The sequence below is a fragment of the Corvus hawaiiensis genome, chromosome 1, assembly GCF_020740725.1.
Source record: "Corvus hawaiiensis isolate bCorHaw1 chromosome 1, bCorHaw1.pri.cur, whole genome shotgun sequence".
In the NCBI taxonomy this organism is placed as follows: Eukaryota; Metazoa; Chordata; class Aves; order Passeriformes; family Corvidae; genus Corvus; species Corvus hawaiiensis.
The window spans coordinates 19,192,064-19,210,228 of record NC_063213.1 but is presented as its reverse complement, the minus strand read 5'-3'; the positions used below and the strand labels follow the sequence as shown (position 1 = coordinate 19,210,228).

General features: G+C 36.9%; 1 protein-coding gene across 11 annotated transcripts in view; it reads right to left on the bottom strand.

Annotated features, from left to right (window-relative positions):
- NEBL (nebulette) overlaps nucleotides 1-18,165 on the bottom strand; it is a 260,639-nt gene that overhangs the window by 19,952 nt on the left and 222,522 nt on the right. For 6 of the 11 annotated variants that reach the window (XM_048295431.1, XM_048295441.1, XM_048295425.1 and 3 more), the window contains 5 exons: nucleotides 17,704-17,796; nucleotides 15,343-15,447; nucleotides 14,054-14,225; nucleotides 9,937-10,029; nucleotides 8,835-8,966 (listed from right to left, as the gene is read on the bottom strand). In XM_048295431.1, coding sequence (XP_048151388.1) covers nucleotides 8,835-8,966; nucleotides 9,937-10,029; nucleotides 14,054-14,225; nucleotides 15,343-15,447; nucleotides 17,704-17,796 — 595 coding nt within the window. The remainder of the gene's footprint in view (nucleotides 1-8,834; nucleotides 8,967-9,936; nucleotides 10,030-14,053; nucleotides 14,226-15,342; nucleotides 15,448-17,703; nucleotides 17,797-18,165) is intronic. The other 5 variants (XM_048295406.1, XM_048295459.1, XM_048295474.1 and 2 more) reach the window with 5 other exon arrangements.

The window sequence follows — 18,165 nt, the reverse complement described above, 5'->3', positions numbered from 1 at the left end:
TAGCAGCCCCTTCAAACAAAATCTTTTTCAAATGAAAGCTAAAGGTTTTTGTTATAAAATAGGTTGTTAAATGCTCTCCCAGGAAGTTCAGTCAGTAAAATATTTCAAAGTGTTATCAGCCTTTAAAATTACAGGAAAAGGCTGTAGTGTTTACTCACAGTGATGTTTTTGTCGCTTTTGCTAAAAAAACAGCATAAAATGAAAGTGAACACAATACAAAATTACAATTTAGAATGAATTATATTAATTATTATCTTCATCCAACTTCTTTTAACAGTTGTTTTGGGGATTTTAAAAATTGTATGAATTCTGTATCTGACATTTAGGACTTTATGGCCAGCTACAACCATCTACTTCTCTTAAAATTTATTTCACTTAAAATACAAACCATTTATCCCCCTTCCAGATTTCACTGACAAATTTTTACTACAACACTGTAAAACAGAAAATTACTTCAACTATTTGGCTTCTAACCCTAAAACTGGAGTCCTATTTGTTCCCAATTTTGAATCCAAAAATGTAATTTTAGGGTTATTATGATAAACACAGAATATTCTAAACCAGTTAAATGTACTGACAAAAAAATCTGGTTTGAATATTCAACTACAAAATCTTTTCTAGATGTTTAATTCACTCGTTTTCCTCACAAAAGCAAAATTAATACATTAAATATTCTATTGCAACCTGAGGAAAAAAGAATTACTAACAGCAACTACATACATTATAGTGTGTCACAGGAGTTGTTCTAGCAGTTCAACTATAAAAGATCATTTTATTCAGACACTACTATGAATATTAGTTTGGCATTAGTCTTCAGCAGTAGCTGTACAGCCCAAAGAGTTCAGCCTATGAGTCTATTAACAGCTGCTATGCCAAAATACCCATACACATCCCCCATTTCCCCCACTGGTGCTGTGCCTGGCACATAATCAAATCACAGGGCATCCTGCTCAGAATACGAACTGCAGCCAGGATCTGGTGTCACAAACAAACCTGACTGCCAGCTGACTTTTTTGCCCAACATTCAACCTAAGCTGCAGCCTGTCTCAGCTGAGACAACAGTACAATCTGCCTTTTCTCTCGTCACACACCAAACCACATTATTTTATTTATGAAGGCACAAAATGTCTTAAAGCCAGCCCAAGGCATCCTCAGACCTAGCAGGGCCATGGTATACCACAGGAAGCTGCAAATTCCTACTTAAATTGTGAATAGGCACAGTTGTGCTCTAGGCTTCCTCACAGAAGGAAAGATTTAGTAAAATGAAGGTTAACGTTACCTTACCCACATGCCTTCAATTATAATTTGAATTTTCTTACGAACATACTACTAATGCCCTTGTGCATTAGAGAGAAAAGCCTGCATGTTCTTTTCACAGAAGCTGTGCTTTGATTTCTGTGCATCGATTTATTTGCATAGTAGGTATAGCCAATCTGAACAATGGTGGAAGGACAGCATCAAGCACATGTCACTGCACACAATTTTACTAATTATATTTATTGTCTACTAGATATAAAATTCTCTGAAGTGTATCAAAAGCTGCTCTAGGGGACCACACTTAACAACTGAAACAACTCCTTGCCAAGGGAGCCATTAACACTTCCAACTGCTGAGTCACTTGGAAACTTCCCTTCCACTTTCTGCTCACTAACTGTTTAATGGAAAAGGGAACATCAAATTCTGACAGCTGGCAGAACAAACAGAAGGATCCCCTGAACTACTGCTACACTACAGAAATTAAAAGGGTGATATCTTCTGGATTCTCCTCCCCCTGGATGTGTGGGGATTGTCTTTTGATGCTGCCAGATGTCAAGAGTGTGGGAGAGAAGTATGGGAATCAAAGATAGGTATAAGGAATCTAAGCAAAAATGTTTTGGAAGTGTGAAATGTAAAGCTCTCCCTGGAACATTAACTCACCCTCAGTGAATACACACTGAATGAAAATGTGCCTTCAGATGAATCAAGATTCATATCTTAATGTATTACAACCAGCATGGAATATTCAGTTTTATTCCCAGCACCCTAAACCAAACCTTAATCAAAATTTAACTATGCTATCACTTGGAGTACTATATGAATTTTCAAGTTCTATGTTAAAAAATCAGGTTTTACCTGATTTTTTTAATACCTCTTTGTGATGGAAAGAATGAAATATAATTTTGTGGATTAATTTCTCTCATGCTTTTTTCTCAGCAGCTCTCATGCTCTCTCGTGCATTAACAAAGCATTCAGCAGAGGACACTAAAAGTCCCATAGTCCAGACTAGGACAGAAAATTGATAATGCACAAGATAGTGCATAAGTGTAGTCCCATTGACTCTCTGGATTTATATACTTACATGGCTTAAAAGGCTGAAATGGATTATTCAGAGACAAAACTGTATATTAAGCAGTCAGAAATCCTCTTATCATGTAAACACATAGAAATTAGCATATGTGCAGGGAACATACTCAACCTGTTTCTAACGGAAATCTAAACTCTCACAACTAACTTTGTCTTTATTTTTCCTTCTTATCTCAAATCTAGAGTTGAGAAGGTTTTTAACACCAGGAAGCCTCCCACTGTTTTCAAGAACTCCTCTAACTGTAATGCTGTTATTTTATATCAGGAAAAAAATGCCCTTTGAACATTAGGAGTCACTGCAAAAATGGAGGCAGAAGCTGAAACAGTAAAACACACCTTCAAATGAAACATGCAATTTTCAGAAGGGAGAGAGCTCTGTCTTGCTGCCTGGAAAACCATGTCCTTTTGGGCTACAATGTGGTTACAGCAAACCTTTACAAAGGAAAACATATCATTTCTGTAAAAATATATTTGAGAATGGCAGACCAGGGTTCACTGGTTCTGGAATATAAGCTCTCTAACAAAGAAAACTCTTCATGCTAAATAATTTGTGGCACCAGAGAGATTACAAACATATACATACACTTGTGTTTGTATAACATACAAGAGAACTATTTTTTAAGTTCAAAAATATCACAGAAGTTTGTGGGTAAGTTATTTACTATTTGACTGCAAGCATTTGTAGTAGCTTACACGCTTAAGGAGAGAAAACCACCTGGTTACCAAGATGGAAAAACAGTTTTACCAAAATGCTTTTGAATGGAAGAAAACTATTTTTTTCCCACACGTTAGCTTTCAGGCTGGCAAACCTGCTGGGGGCTGGCATGTTAAAGAAGGAAAACCAAAGTACCATCTAGTCTGAAATACAAAAAAGTCAGAAACAGATATAAGAGTCTGGTGGCTAAGAGAAGTGTCAATGTGACCCTCACCAAGAAGTACCAAGAGTAGACAGAGAGCATTGTTTTGATGTGTTCAGCTTTCTGTGGCAGGGCAGCCAGCTGACACATTTAAAAGGGGACAAGAAACCCACAAAAGCCTATAGCTCTTCCTGTGAACTGTACAATTCCTCTCCCTCTGAATGCCATGTTTGATAACCGGACTCTGGGGAACATAATGGAAACAGAAATCAGCTACCTAGCAAAAAAGAACAATTCTCCCTTGGCTGACAGAGAAGAAAATATAACTGCTGTGTCACTCTGCTTGACCTCCTCAGAATGGCAAAGCTTAGTAACTGAATATGAACACGAAGAGGAGTGAAAGATTCCTGCCCTGTACTCCTGACAGCTGCACCTGGACATGGAAGACGGATCTCTCTATTGCAAGATAAGAGGTATTATTCCCTCTTTTTTTCTTCTATTTGTCTTTTAATAATGGTGATGTTTTTTCCAACCTCAAAACCAGAGGGTTTTTATAAAAATTCATGGGAAGGACAGAGCAAAGAAGGGAACAAAATCTGGTTTTCTTTCCTCATCTTCTTTCAGCTCTTGGCATAGGAGATGCATTATGACCACTATACCAATGCAAGGAGACTCCTTGGCCTACATACCAGGAAACATCTGCAATTCCAGCATGTGAAATAAAGAGGTATTTTCTCCATTTTATTTGACTAATTTGTAGTCTTCTGACCAGAATAACCAGGAGAAGAAGCAGCAGCAAAGTTCCTTGTTCTAGGATTTTCTGTGGTATAAATGTGTGGGTGTCAAAGCCTCAGGAAAATCCTACAAATTATCATTTTACATACAGAGTTACCAATATTTGTGTGTGCTAGGGGAAGAGAAGGAGACATCCCTGAAATTAATGTTTAAAATGTCAGTCTTGGGCTGAGGCATAAAAGGCCTTTCCTTGAGCTGGTACACAGAACAAGGCTGCTGCCAGTGACACTCAGTGATACATAAGGTCTGCGTTTGCTCTTTGCAGGGCTGTGTTCACACTGCAGTTCAAACAGCAGTTCTTCTAATGGCCTACAATGTGTTCCTGCCTCAGTGAGGAAAGGAGGAAGATAACCCCTGGAGTCTGGAAGAAGGGAGGGGAGCAGGCTCAGCTGCTCTGGAGCCGTTCTTCTTCAGAAGGCTTGTATCACACAAGGAGGACATGCCACTGGGGAGAGAGATGAAAGGACTTACTGTTTCTCATTGATTAAACTTCCACTCCAAGCTAGATAAAGACTTCAAAACTTTAAGAAAGAGACTGCAGCATTGTGTCTTCTTCAGTCGTCATAGACTTTGGAGTCAAATTGCCAGCAGTGCCCATTTGCTGCATTTATTCCTCAGAGGTTGCTTGCACCAATCTTTTCTGGATTTCTTTTTAGTTATATCAATGAAATATCTAACACTAATTTTCTGTTTTCTCGTAGCAATCTACAGGTTACTGTTAAGGCTGAGAACAAAAATTAAGAGACTAGAAAGATATAAGTGGAATTTCATAGTTTCTTGAAATCTGTGTATTTGGATTGCCAGTGTGAGTAAAAGAAGATAACTAACCAGGCAAAGATCGAGACCTGAGTGCTGCTGGCAGACTGTTGTCATTAAAATAAAGAAAGGAAGACTTTAAAACTCATATCAAGGCTCCTTTATGCTAATTCTCACTACTTGTCTGGTGGCAGCAGGTGAACTGAATCTGAAGAACTTGGGCTGAAGGAGACAAGTATAAATAGCACACATGCAGGCAACCAGTAACATGCTGGCTCCAACCAAAGAAATGAAATTTCAGCACTCATGTTTAAAATGCAACAAAAGGCCCTTGAAAATTCTGTCCTAATATTTCCTAAGGTTTCCTACATAACATGTGTTTTTGGGAGTACAGCAAAACTGATTTCTGTCTCCTACAGACTGATTTCTATGTATCTTTTAAGATAATATGATGACTTAGAAAATAACCAAGAAATCATGTTTTTTCCCCATCAGAGTAACAATATATCCATAACTGAAAACTAACTGATACTCATCTCTTATTTTTCTCCATCTACAGGCTACAAACAATTTAAAATAAGAATAAAGGGTCACTTTCTTACACTGAAAAATTCTGAACCTATAGTAAGGAAAAAATTTATGCATCATGTCTATATGTTGACAGACACCTAGACAAAGGTGTGCACACAAACTAGACATTAAGAGGAAATAAATGACAAAAAAAAAAGGAAAGGTCAAATGCAAAAGAACAGAAAATCAGCCCTGAAAATTTCAACTAGAAACTGTCCAAAATAGGGCAAGATAGGCAGAGGTGTTGAGCCATATGAACTCAATCATTTTCTCCTGGAGCCTGAATGCAAACTAACAGGATGGAACTTTACTCGTAGGGAAGGAAGGAAAGCAAGAGAGTGAGTGTGAAAAGAACTGGGAGAAAACCACTGTACAAGGCTGCATGAAAAATCAGGACAGACAGAAAAGACTTTATAAGGAAACTAAATAAAACCCAAAACACAACAGTTGAGATATCTGTCAGACAGACTGCTGCCTAGAGAGTCCTGAACTTCAGAACTTTGCTACTTTTTTCCTAGTGTTCTGTGGAGAAAAAACTGCCTGGTTTGTCCTTATATACAAAATAAATCTGACATTCATATATCTCAACCTCTCTTTACTGAAGAAAATCTGAAAAACCTTCCCAAAAGTGAATAGTTCCATGCCTGAGAAGTTGCAACATCAGTGTTAAGAGCAGGACTAAAAGAGAGAAATCATTAACTTCTATTCCTTTTTAGCCAAGTTGATAATAATTGCTCATTACTGCTGAGAATTTTGCAAAAATGTGGCACCCAGTGTTTCTGTGAAGTCCTACAGAATGGCTTGCAGGTAAAAAGATAATCTTTGTTAGGCAATAACTTATTACAATGTATTTAGGCAGACTGAGAAGCTCTAGTGCAACATCTTCTGTTCAGTGTGGCAAAAAACCTCAAAGATACCATTAAGTAATAAAGTCAACCTTTATCAATCACAGAAAGAAGCTGTAAAAAACGACACACAAAGTTGAACAGTAAATTCAAAAAGACTATTAAAATGAAAGCCTATGACCTGTACCAGGCTTGCTGGAAAGTGTTAACAATTGTTTCCTATTCAATTTTACCTGCAACACTCTAAAAGGGAGAACAGGGAATTTTCTGGACTTACATCACACAAAAATCTACTGACTTTGTTGAGACAGCTCCCTGGGAAGGACACGTGGTTCACCTTAACATCATCATCTAAAATAAGGGTCAGGGAACAAAATAGGAGGAAGTAATTCTAATGAACAATGTTAGTAGCTTCCCTGTGATGTTATTACTGAAATTCCCAAAGACAAGAGAGAGTTATTTAGATCTGAATAAAATAAGCCTTTAATATCTGGCATTAAGTCAGGGGCCCAGCTAAGGGCTGGGAAGAGGTAGTTAAGGAACAATTCCATCAGCAGTGGCAGCAGAAGATTTGAATTGTGTGTCAAATATCAGTAAAGGTATCTAGAATAAAGTAGCAATTGAACAATGTAGAAGTCTGTGAAAGATGATGAGACAAGGCCAGAGACACTCAGAGATTGTAAAATTGGTCACAGGTCTCCAACTGTCTTTGATGTTGGCACACCATCAGATAGAACAATTGCCAATGAGAAACCCTGCTGATCTAGAAGTACAAACTCCATGAGAAATACCCATGGAATCTCACCAAAATGGATTTGGTTCTCATTTCTGGTATAAGAGACAGTGTATAAAGGTCACAGGTAAACTTGTCTTGTGGCTATGTGCAAAATGACCTTTCGGATGAGATATTGCCATGAAAAAGTATTTTTGGCCAAAGATGCTGTCTTCAGCTGGCTCTTTCTGAGTGTGTTCACAGAAATGGCATTTACCTGTAAATCATTAGGATTACGTTCAGTTACTTATCTCTGGCACTTATTTCCTCCCTGCAACTGGAACCATCTACAGGTGCTCAAACCTTGGCCAGCCAGCTGGGTTAAAATGGAAACAATCTCTTGCTAAAATGGAAACAACCTCTTGCAAAAATATGTTGATCTTGGCACGGATCTATTTAAGACATCACCACAACAATAGATATAAATAGAGCCACAAAAAGCAACCTTACTAGTGCCAGAACAACCAGGAAAATAAAGCCCATTTCCTGTTCTCGATATGGCAAGTAATAAAAAATATCTGTTAAAAATCAAATCAAGCTGACAAAGCAACGTTGAAATGGCTTGGAATACTGCCAAAGAAAAGTTCAGAACAGCTGTAGACAATGTGCACTGGACTGTGAAGCCCACTTTGCACCATCCCAGGAAGAGATGTAAAAAACAACATAATGTGCATTATTGCTATCATCTATTAAAAGAGTTGGGAATATAGTTAAAATACCAAATAAATATAGTCAGACGTGATAAAAGGCAATGTATTTCTGTCAAAGGTGTGTGTTTCTTTCTTTGTTCAGAGTTAGCACTTCAGTCTGAACACCTTCTTCCTCGCCCATTCTCAATCAGAACTGTTTGTGTGTATTTACACAGCACCCAAAACAACCTAGACTCCATAAGCACCAACCACTACAGTAACATATTACTCCAGTGAGTGGGAGAACATAAACAAGTGCAGTCTACAATTAAGATGCCTTAAAATCTTCTATAAGTGTGGGTAATTTAATGATGTCAGGCAACTAAATGGTTTCTTTAAAAAAAAAGAAAGTAACCCTTTGGATAACCTTTCCAATGCACCTTTTTTCACAACTGAGAAGTAGTAATCACTATTTTTTAAAAATATCTATTTAGAATGCAATGTTTCAGAATATTTTCAATTCATCAATCAAGTCCAGTGCATACTGTAATGCCACTAGGATGACTAGATCCTTATTCATCATTTTCCTAAATTTTCTTCTAATCATTGGCATCAAAAGGTACACAATGTGGGTTTGTACCTGAGAATGCAGGTTCGGCAAAGTATTCTAATATTAATCCACGTTAAACCATAACAGACTCTATAAACCTCCCAGCTGAATGTTAACCCTGGTTCTCAAACCACTGAGAAAGAGAACAGGATAAAATTTGTTCGGTTGTTTTTAAGATGAAAACAGAGAGCCACAAAAACCTGCATAGTTGAATATGGGGAAAAAGTACTTTAGTCACTAAAATAGTATGATATATTTGATTTACCCACTGAAAAGCCCAAGGTAAATATGTTTTTTTCAGGTTAGAGGTGTATTTCGTTCAGCTACATAGTGTCATTCAAGAGAAAAAATAAAACCAGGTTCATGTACGTTTTGCAAAAACACAACACACCTTCTTTAAAGCACTATAAATAGGAGTTACCAGGGCTTTGGAGCTGACAACATTACCAAAACTGTGAAAGAGAATTCACAATAGAATGATATGGCATGCAGAAACTGTGCAGTCTTGAGAGCTTGCTTTGCTTTCTTAATCAATCAGGCAATATCTTACACAGTTTCTACTTGTGACTACACAAGGATATGGAGTTAACACAGGCCTGTGAAGTTGCAACACACTGCAACAGTGCTGTTAGTGAAAAAGGTGGGAATAAAGGGTACCTCCTTCAAGATCAGATGGCCTTGTTACCTCACTGCAGTAAGAAAAGGTAGGGTTCGTGTCAGAGCCATCTGATTTATAATCTCCCAGACTGGTAGAATGTAAATACTGCTTACTGTAACGGCTTGCTCTTTCTACAAAGGTAGAAAGAAATAAAAAATATCACAGTAAATAGATGAAAGAAGTGCAAAGACAAACCACAACATAAACCCCACCATTGCTAACATTGCTATTCATACACTGACAGCATTAAAATTAGAGAAAAGTGAATCCTTAGCAATTTTGTATCCATTTTGAGCACCATTAATTCCAAAGCTTGCTTCAAAATCTAATACAATTAAGCTTGGTCTTTGCTTTAAAAGAATATCAGAAATGGAAGGTAGTATTGAGACACCAGAAAGAGAAGGGATAAATAAGAAGAATATAAAAATTTCCAGTGGAAAATCAAATTATTCCTTTATCCCAGCATGCATACAAGTGCATGTGGAAATACTGCTGTATGTTGTTCAAAAGAATATTGAAAGTTCCAAAGTAGCAAAGGAAATACATGTGAAAAATAAACATTCAAAACAAACACTCCTATGCAGGAAAAGAATCAATAAACTCATAAAGCCAAAGCACTGCTCCCTGTTATTACATTACTTACTCTCCTTTTTCATCTATCCTTAAATTATGAACACCTTGGAGCTGCAAATAATAGAACAAAGCATAATATCATGTGCCATATAGGCAAAATGTGCATGGAAAAGAAATCAATTTCATAAATAGGCCACTTTCTATAACTCTGAAATTTTATAAGATCCAACTATTTGAAAATTCTACTTATAGCAAGGACAAAGTAGGTCAATGCTTTTTAAATGGCTACTTGTAAGTGGCATGAATAAGTTGTTTAGGGTAAGATTTATTTCACTATTTCTTATCTGCACATGTGATTATGGCTGAAGTTCCTATAAAACAATGCTTTTAAACTACTAGTTATAAATATATATGAAAGTATGCTTATAAAACATATGACTGGCATATTGGCCTGAAAATTTACAGTATCATCTTAGTTTCATAAACATAAAGAGCTGAATTAGGGAAAAGTCAGGATATAAGTAATACCAGAAAGCATATGCAGACTCCTAGACTGAATATTGTCCTCCAGAGGATCAATGTCGAAGATGGAGCCAGGATCTGTGCGCCAAACTTTAAGATCTTTTTCCAAAGCACAGAAGTTATAAGACAGACAAACATCAAAGGAAGTAAAAGCATGAAAGAAATGAGCTTTAACAATCAGCAATCAATTTCCTTCATCTAGAAATTAACCAAAATATCTAGATATTCACCTGAAGAGATCAGAAAGCATTAATTTCCTGCTTAAAAGAACTTAGTGTATTCACTTTAAGCACTGACATTATTTTAAGGAGACTTTTGCTTCCAATTTTTTTGCATTTTCTAAACATGACCATAGTACATTCTTAAGTCTAAATAAATGGAAACCAGTTAAGTATCACATATTAGAGCTCTCTTCTAGTAGCAGAACCGAAATCATCAGAGCTACAAGGTTATTTCCCCAATTCACCAGCAGCATCCTTACTGTGTGGGGATGCTGCAGTATATATCCCTATAGCCGACAGCTGGCAGTACACAGCTCCACAGCTGACTGATTCTCCTTTGCATACAGGAGAGATCATGTCAGCCTAAGAAGACAAGTTAGGGGCATAGCTCATCTCATCCAAAATAAATTTCTACTAATTGCTTAATTCATGTAAACTCAAAAGGATCCGTCATTCTTAATTAATACTGAAAGGACTAAGGTGACGATTTCAGCTGTAGAACTCTGCATTGTACACATCTACCGCAGGGTAAAATGAAGCCCAGTCTTGAATTTAACAAGTAATTCTCTGTGCCAGTGAGTGCCCAGGTGGCCAAGGAGGCCAACGACATTCTGGTCTGTATCAGCAATAGTGTGGCCAGCAGGACCAGGGCAGTGATTGTCCCTCTGTACTCAGCACTGGTGAGGCCACACCTCAAATCCTGGATTCAGTTTTGGGCCCCTCAATTCAGGAAAGATATTGAGGTCCTGGAGCAAGTCCAGAGAAGGGCATTGGAGCTGGGGAAGGGTCTGGAGCACAAGTCTGATGAGGAGCAGCTGAGGGAGCTGGGGGTGTTTAGCCTGGAGAAAAGGAGGCTCAGGGTCACCTTATCACTCTCTACAAATACCTGAAAGGAGGTGGTAGTGAGGTGGGCATATGTCTCTTCTCCCAGGTAACAAGTGACAGGATGTGAGAAAATGGCCCCAGGTTGTGCCAGGGGAGGTTTATATATTGGATACTAGGAAAAGATTCTTCACTGAAAAGGTTGTCAAGCACTGGAACTGGCTGCTCAGGGAATTGGTTGAGTTACCATCCCTGGAGGTATTTGAAAGATGTGTTGACATAATATGTGGGGACATGGTTTTGTAGTGGGCCTGGCAGTCCTGGGTTAATGGTTGCATATGATGATCCTATAGTTCTTTTCCAATCTAAATGATTCTGTTATCTGATATGCCTAAACTAAAATAATCTTTTAATCTCTTCAAATCTGTTTCAAATAAAACATTTATGTAAAATATAATCAGTCAAAGCACAAATCTACCAGATCACTCAATTTTCCTAGGGAGTTTCTTCTTGGGCAGACCTGGCTGCAAGATTTACTGCATGTATTGCAAGTAGGAAAAAAAACTTGTCTTCCCAACTTTGTTCTTTTGCTGGTTTGAGAGGTACCAAGCTAAATAATGGGTGGGTAGGTAAAGTGGGACTGTGAGGACCCCAAATTTTTCATGTTTCAAATTATTAATAGCCTAGATGCAATGGAAAGAACAGACAGAGCTAACAAAATAAATCCCATGGCATTAGAATACATTCAGTGTATGTACATTATACATTATCTACCACAACTCCCATAAGGTGAGGCATAGAGCTAACTCCTTCATGCCAAGATAAATTAAAGCCAACACAAAATCTTTTGACAAACTATGTGTTAGTCCTAGTGGTGATAAATTATGCACCTACAAAAAGTACTGACAGGCATGAGAAGTGGTAGGGGAATTGGTGAACGCCCAACTTGTCCTGTTTGATCATGCCTTAATAAGTAAAAATAGAAGTATGGCTTCATGGCAGCACAAATGCAACAGCCATTGATTTGTACTGATTTTATCCATCTTTGTAATCTGAACTAACATACATAGAATCAGAATCTTGGCAATTTATAACACAAATCAATTTTAACTCCCTGGTAACTTTTGCCAAGTTAAAATATCCTTATATTCATGTGAGAATTGTGGTTCCTCTTTAGTAACAGATCCAAAGCTCGCTCACATCAATTTATCTTGATGGGTTTAGAACGGCTTAGTAGGGTTAAAACTAGTGTCTATTTGCCAAAGAAGAGTCATTAATTTTAGCATTTGAAAAAGTAGTTACAGCTTCACCAATAATACATTAAAAAAAAGAGAGATTTTGACACACTTTTCGTAACTGGCTGAACAATTTACAATTTACAAAAATGACAAAAAATACTCACAAGAGTCATAAGTATGTTTTTCAGTTTGCAAATTTTTTTTGAGCTGCCAAGGACATTTCATGAGCAGGGAGCTCATTGCTTCTTTTTAAACAAGTAGATATTATAATTGCAATTTTACTCCAAAAAATTTAGCTGAAATATTTAAGGTTTGTCATGGCCTTTTTCCTTTAAATAGTTGTACAATTTTTGGTGTTTGAAAGGTATGGGAAATTAAGAATTTGAGTGTTTTGATACCGGAGTATTATTAGGTGACAAATAGTACTAATATTTCACTTATTACAGCTCAAGAATCTATCTCAGGGATGTCCTTAATGCCAATCTGTTTGTGCTAGCAAGGCTTCAGCGGCTGAACAAGGGATTGCACACATGGTCCTTACACAGGGCTACAGCTCACATGCAATGCAGCACAGAGCAGGAGGTTTCTAGTGTGCACTAAGCAGCATATTGCAAACTGAACATCACACTGCAATTTTACAGGAGCCTTTCTCTTTTTCTTTGGCTGCACCACATCTAACAATGAAAGTGGGTAGTGATAGAAGATCATCAGCAGCTGTCCCAGGCAGAGCTCTCTAAACACACACTTTTGAGGAATCCTTTCTCATATAAGGCTGTAGCTACAGACACATAAAGGATGGCAAAAAAAAGGAAAGAAATATACTTCCTTGTGTGGGAGAGACTCATTTGGAGACTTTAAGGAAAAGACTGAAAAAGCATCTGCCAGGAATTATATAGTTAACCTTGCTTTAGGCGGGAGGATGGCCTTTGTGACCCACCAATTAGTCCATTACACCTGCAATTTCTCTGGTTTTTGAGAGGCAAACTTAAAAGTCATCCTCGCTGTTATCACTGTGTATGCAGAATTTTAGAGCGCTATCTCAGTATGGGGTTTTGTACGCAGATCCTCTGGGGTCTACATGGTTGTAAAGCACAGAAAAACAGAAAAGGAACACACCAAAAGAAAAAGAAATGAGAAAAGAAAAAAGGTTACCATTTCCTTTGCCACAGCAGACTTGTTGACTTTTAAACAATTTCAAATATCCACTTCAATTTTTAAATAGAATTCATTATGATTATGTCAAATAATATCTTAATGCAATACCTTGTCTTTACATATAAATCTCATCTGTATTCTATCCCTTGAACACCAATCCTTATCTTGGACCATCCTTCAGAACATCCCTTCTGAACACTGGTGCTTGGCTTATTGGGGATCTAATGAGTTAGTGATGAATTACAGATTGAGATATTTCTAAAGCCGTGTGAAATTCTGAAACGAGGTAAATAGATATGTGCACATCTGGAGAAATTACTGACTGACAGAAGGGGAAATCTCAAACTGACCTGCAACATTTGAACACTGAAATCTTCCAGAATCTCAGGTTGAATCATCTTTCTTCTGTGCAAAATTAAGATTATTGCAGATATTTTGACCTTCCCTATAGAGCCAATAATCAAATTTAAACTAATAGCAAAAACTATCCTTTTCTTTTTTTTTCTTTTTAATTACAGAGCAAATTATAATCTCCCATTATTACTTCACCAGAAGCTGACATGGAACCACTAGTTCAACCATAAGTTTCATGCTGAGAAAAAAGAGAAAATGAAATCTGGAGAACACAAACAGGGGCTTTTATCTTCACCACAGTGCTTTCAATAACAACAATATTTAACAGCTTACCAACAATTATTCCAGGTCTTCTATCCATTTCAACGATATGTGGATGCACACCTTTATATGCTGCATCACTCACAATTTGGGTGTTTTTTCGTACACGCTCTGTTATAGGATCATCTACCACTGGGGTGAAGCCTCTGCCCTTTGTCTTCTCAAAATCTTCATGATATTTTACCTAGGAAAACAAGAAGAGTTACATTTTTCCCCAGGTTGCAATTGACAGCAAATAATTATTCTAAGCAAGAATGCATACATGTTTGGTTTTTGAGGCACTTACATTCTTTGACTTGGCACCATAACAAAATTGCTTTACACATGAGATAGGCTGCATGGTCAGCCAAGTCTTTTCTATCACCTTAACTTGATTTTCTGAAATTTTATTATCAATTTTGCATTTCTTTTCCATTCACACTGAATTAGGCACTAGCTTAAGCAGCAAAGTATCATCTTACTACCACACAGTACACAAAACAACCCTGACCTCAGGAGGCCATCCGGTCCATTCCCTTCTTCTCTAGGATAGGATAGCTGTCTAGTGATGCAGACAACTACACCTGTCTGTAAAAGTGTTCCAGCAGCAGTAGTTCTAAAGAACTAAAGCATTTTCATTCACTGATAATTTTGACTACATGCACAGTATCATACAAAATGTATCTTTTGCTCTTTCATTTTATCATATGACAGCTGGCTTTTAAAATAGGTTTTTAGAAAGAACAACAGTTATTCTAAACTGTCTGCTTTAAAAAAATATATTAGAAAAAAGGACATTAGAATAGAAAGTGTTACAGCACCGAGTGTTGGAACAAAACCCCAGCATTAGTAAGAGTTATAAAGGTAGTACTGCTGATTATGCATATTTACATCATAAATAACTTAATCATCAATGAATTAAATTGACAAACATTCTCACACAAGCCAATGCACACAAAACAACTCATTCCAAGAACCAAAGTCACACAGAAACCAGGAACATGCACAGGCACAGGTGAAGTGTGTCACCTAATCCAGTGAAATTGTGATGCTCAAATGATCTGTGTACATTTTTAAAGAAAAAACAAAACCAAAAGAACAGACATGTAACTGTTAGAAAACTGTTTATTAGTATTTTGAAAATGTTCATTACACTCCTATGCAGTTAGCAAACACTCCCTCTACAGGCGTAAGAAGAAAATATTCCTTCCATACCTGAGGAGAGAGTTTCATTAGTTACCTATATTAATGGAAGGCAAAGTCCAGTGGAAGTCAAGTGCCGTTCCTTAGTATGCTCTAGTTATAGGAAGAAAGTACCCTACCATTGAGATGTTGTTTTGTGTTTCTTTGACATGCCTTAGCTCAGGTGTGTCTAGAAGCACACTACGTCTACCTTTCATCTGCCTCTGATCACTGCTGTACTTGACCTGCAAAACAGCAACAACAGCACAGGTGAATTGCTTGTTTACAGGAGAAAGGATGGTGAGAATCACAGCATGCAACAGTACCCACTCCAAAGCACAATGCCAAGCAGTTCTCTTCTTTCTTTATACTCATGTGCTAGTAAATTATTTCACAGTGAGGACACAGATGAGCTACTATATTGGTAGGGCCAAAAGCCACATTTATTCCATCAATCACTTACTCAAAAGAAAGTATTTAATTAAAAGCTGAAATTTGTGACTGTTTAAATTACATAAATGAAATAATTCATTTATCAACTGATAAATAAGATAAATAATAAGAAAACACCTCAGTGACTTAGAATATCCTTAAAACCAATTTGTATAGCTGATGATAAGCTACCATCTTATTACCCAGACAGACACAGAGTCTGTTCTCAGTCTGCTTCCAGGTTGGGATTACCTGAGAACCTCAAGGAATTCAATTCTTATCCTTTGGAAGCCTTCTTACTCCTGTTCAATAGCTAGTCTTTATTAGTAGCACAAAGCAACATGTCTGGGAAGAATCTGAATATTCTGTTTCCAAAATGAACATTTGGGCTCTGGGTTTTGTGCATCAGTAAGGACAGAATCTCTCCCATCACATTTCTTCTGATTAGCTTATTTTGTGACATTTTACAGACTAGTAAAGATGTAAGGTTAATTATCTGTTAAAAATAAGAAGGAAAAAAAACCTCACTCAAAACTCTAAAGTAGTGAAAGTCCTACTTATTGGTTCTGGAATGAGTACTCTTACAGTTTCTTCTGTCTTGTTGAATTCTTCTACCAATGGCCTCTCTTAGCTCCTACATCGCACCGTAACCTGTGCACTGTGTTAGTAAATATTTTAAATTTACCTCTGTATTCACACTCCAAGTATTACCTCTCAGATGAGTTGTGCAAATCTATTTCAACATGCATTTGTGATGACAGAAACCATGTATTGAAACTGTCTAACCCTCCTTAAGATTACATATTGGCTAAGAGAGCAGACATGAAAATATATATCTTGGTGTCTGTGTTTCATAGGTAAGTTTGAAGTAATGCACAGAGAAACAAAAATATATGGTACTGCATGTTCTTCAAACCCTTCTTACTTAATCAGTAAATTCTCTTAGAAAATAGATTCAGCTACATATGCTTTTGAATATAAGGCATTTTCTGGACAGAATAATTACAGCCAACATAGGTTGATTTTCATCTTGCTCATTAACACAGAGGAGTATTTATCCCTGTAAGTCTTGAGAAACAAAGTGAAGGAGTCGCTTGGCAAAACACATTTCATTTTCACAAATTAAAAAATTACTTAAAGTCTAGAATTGTTGTGAAGTTTTCCTCTTATTTTCAACTACGCACCTCAAAAATAATTGACTTTGGTAAATATTCATGAGCACTTTAAGATCATCATTAAGATATATGTAGTTACAATGTCAGCTTCTGTTCCTTTGTCCTTAGACATATTCCCTGACAAATCCAAGCTACTTTTCACTCCTACTCTCAGTTCTAAAGTGTTCATTACTTGTAATTCTCTCCTGCCACATTGACACAGTGGTTCTGCATGAAACCTCTTCTATTTACCATCTGAAGCAACTTTGCCACTGATGTTTTTTCAGTGCTGAGGACAGACTGCAACATAACTGGTCTTATCCTTTACTTCACCATGCTTTTTGCCCTTCTTCCTTGCTCCTTAATAGAATTGTTCCCTGCTTCTTACACCACTGCAGTAGCAATTATATTTTATTAACATAAAAGCCAAAAAGATATATTATCTTACTCTTCAGTATTTAGCAATGGGACCTATTAAGAACTACTCAGCTCTAACATAGGTGGACACTTCCATGCTTTGAATCTCAAAAAAAAAAAAAAGACATTTGCCCTGAGGTTAAATTCTCATTTCCTTTATTCTTTACTGCAATTCACTCCTGCAATCTAGCAACTCTAATTTGGTAACAAGGGACAAAAATTCTTGAAAGAATGACTGACCCCTACTGACTCTCTCCTTGAAAAATACTGGCACCAACACAACCACTTATTTTTTTTGCAAGAATAATCAGGCAGCCCTGAATGTGTTTGTTGCACATATGTGCAGTGCATGTCCTCAAAGAATAAAACCAATATCTCTTCAGTGAATGATGAAGTTGGATTTCTTTGACACATCAAATGTAAAAGGAAAAGCATATCCATGTTTATATTTCTACAATGACTGAAAATCTGAATGACAAAAAGATTCAAACAACTTGCCGAGCTGATATTATCTTGATTCTTTCTGACTCTCTCTATCTCAGGAGTGACACTCACAGCAGTAGCTTTGCCAGGCTGCTCTCTGTAGTGAACCTATTATTTAACAGAATAAAGTATATATTCATATTATTTCAACTATAGCAATATCTCATTGTTTTATATAAAAATGCATGACTTGAAAGGTCATCCAGAAAACAACTGAGAAGCTAAAATGCATCTGAAGTTTATTAATGTTTATAAAACTTGATTTTTGAAACATAACCTTGAAATTTTTTTCTGTGCAGGGTGTTTATTAATGCATTTCTGTGGATATATACCCACATATGCACACAATATCTTGACATTTACCAGACTGATCCTTGGCTGTACAGAGAAATATGTCATATTTGGAATGGGGTTAAGCCACAAATAATGCAGTAAAGGCAAGCAGAGCACATGAAAAACTGAATTTCAGCAAGGTGC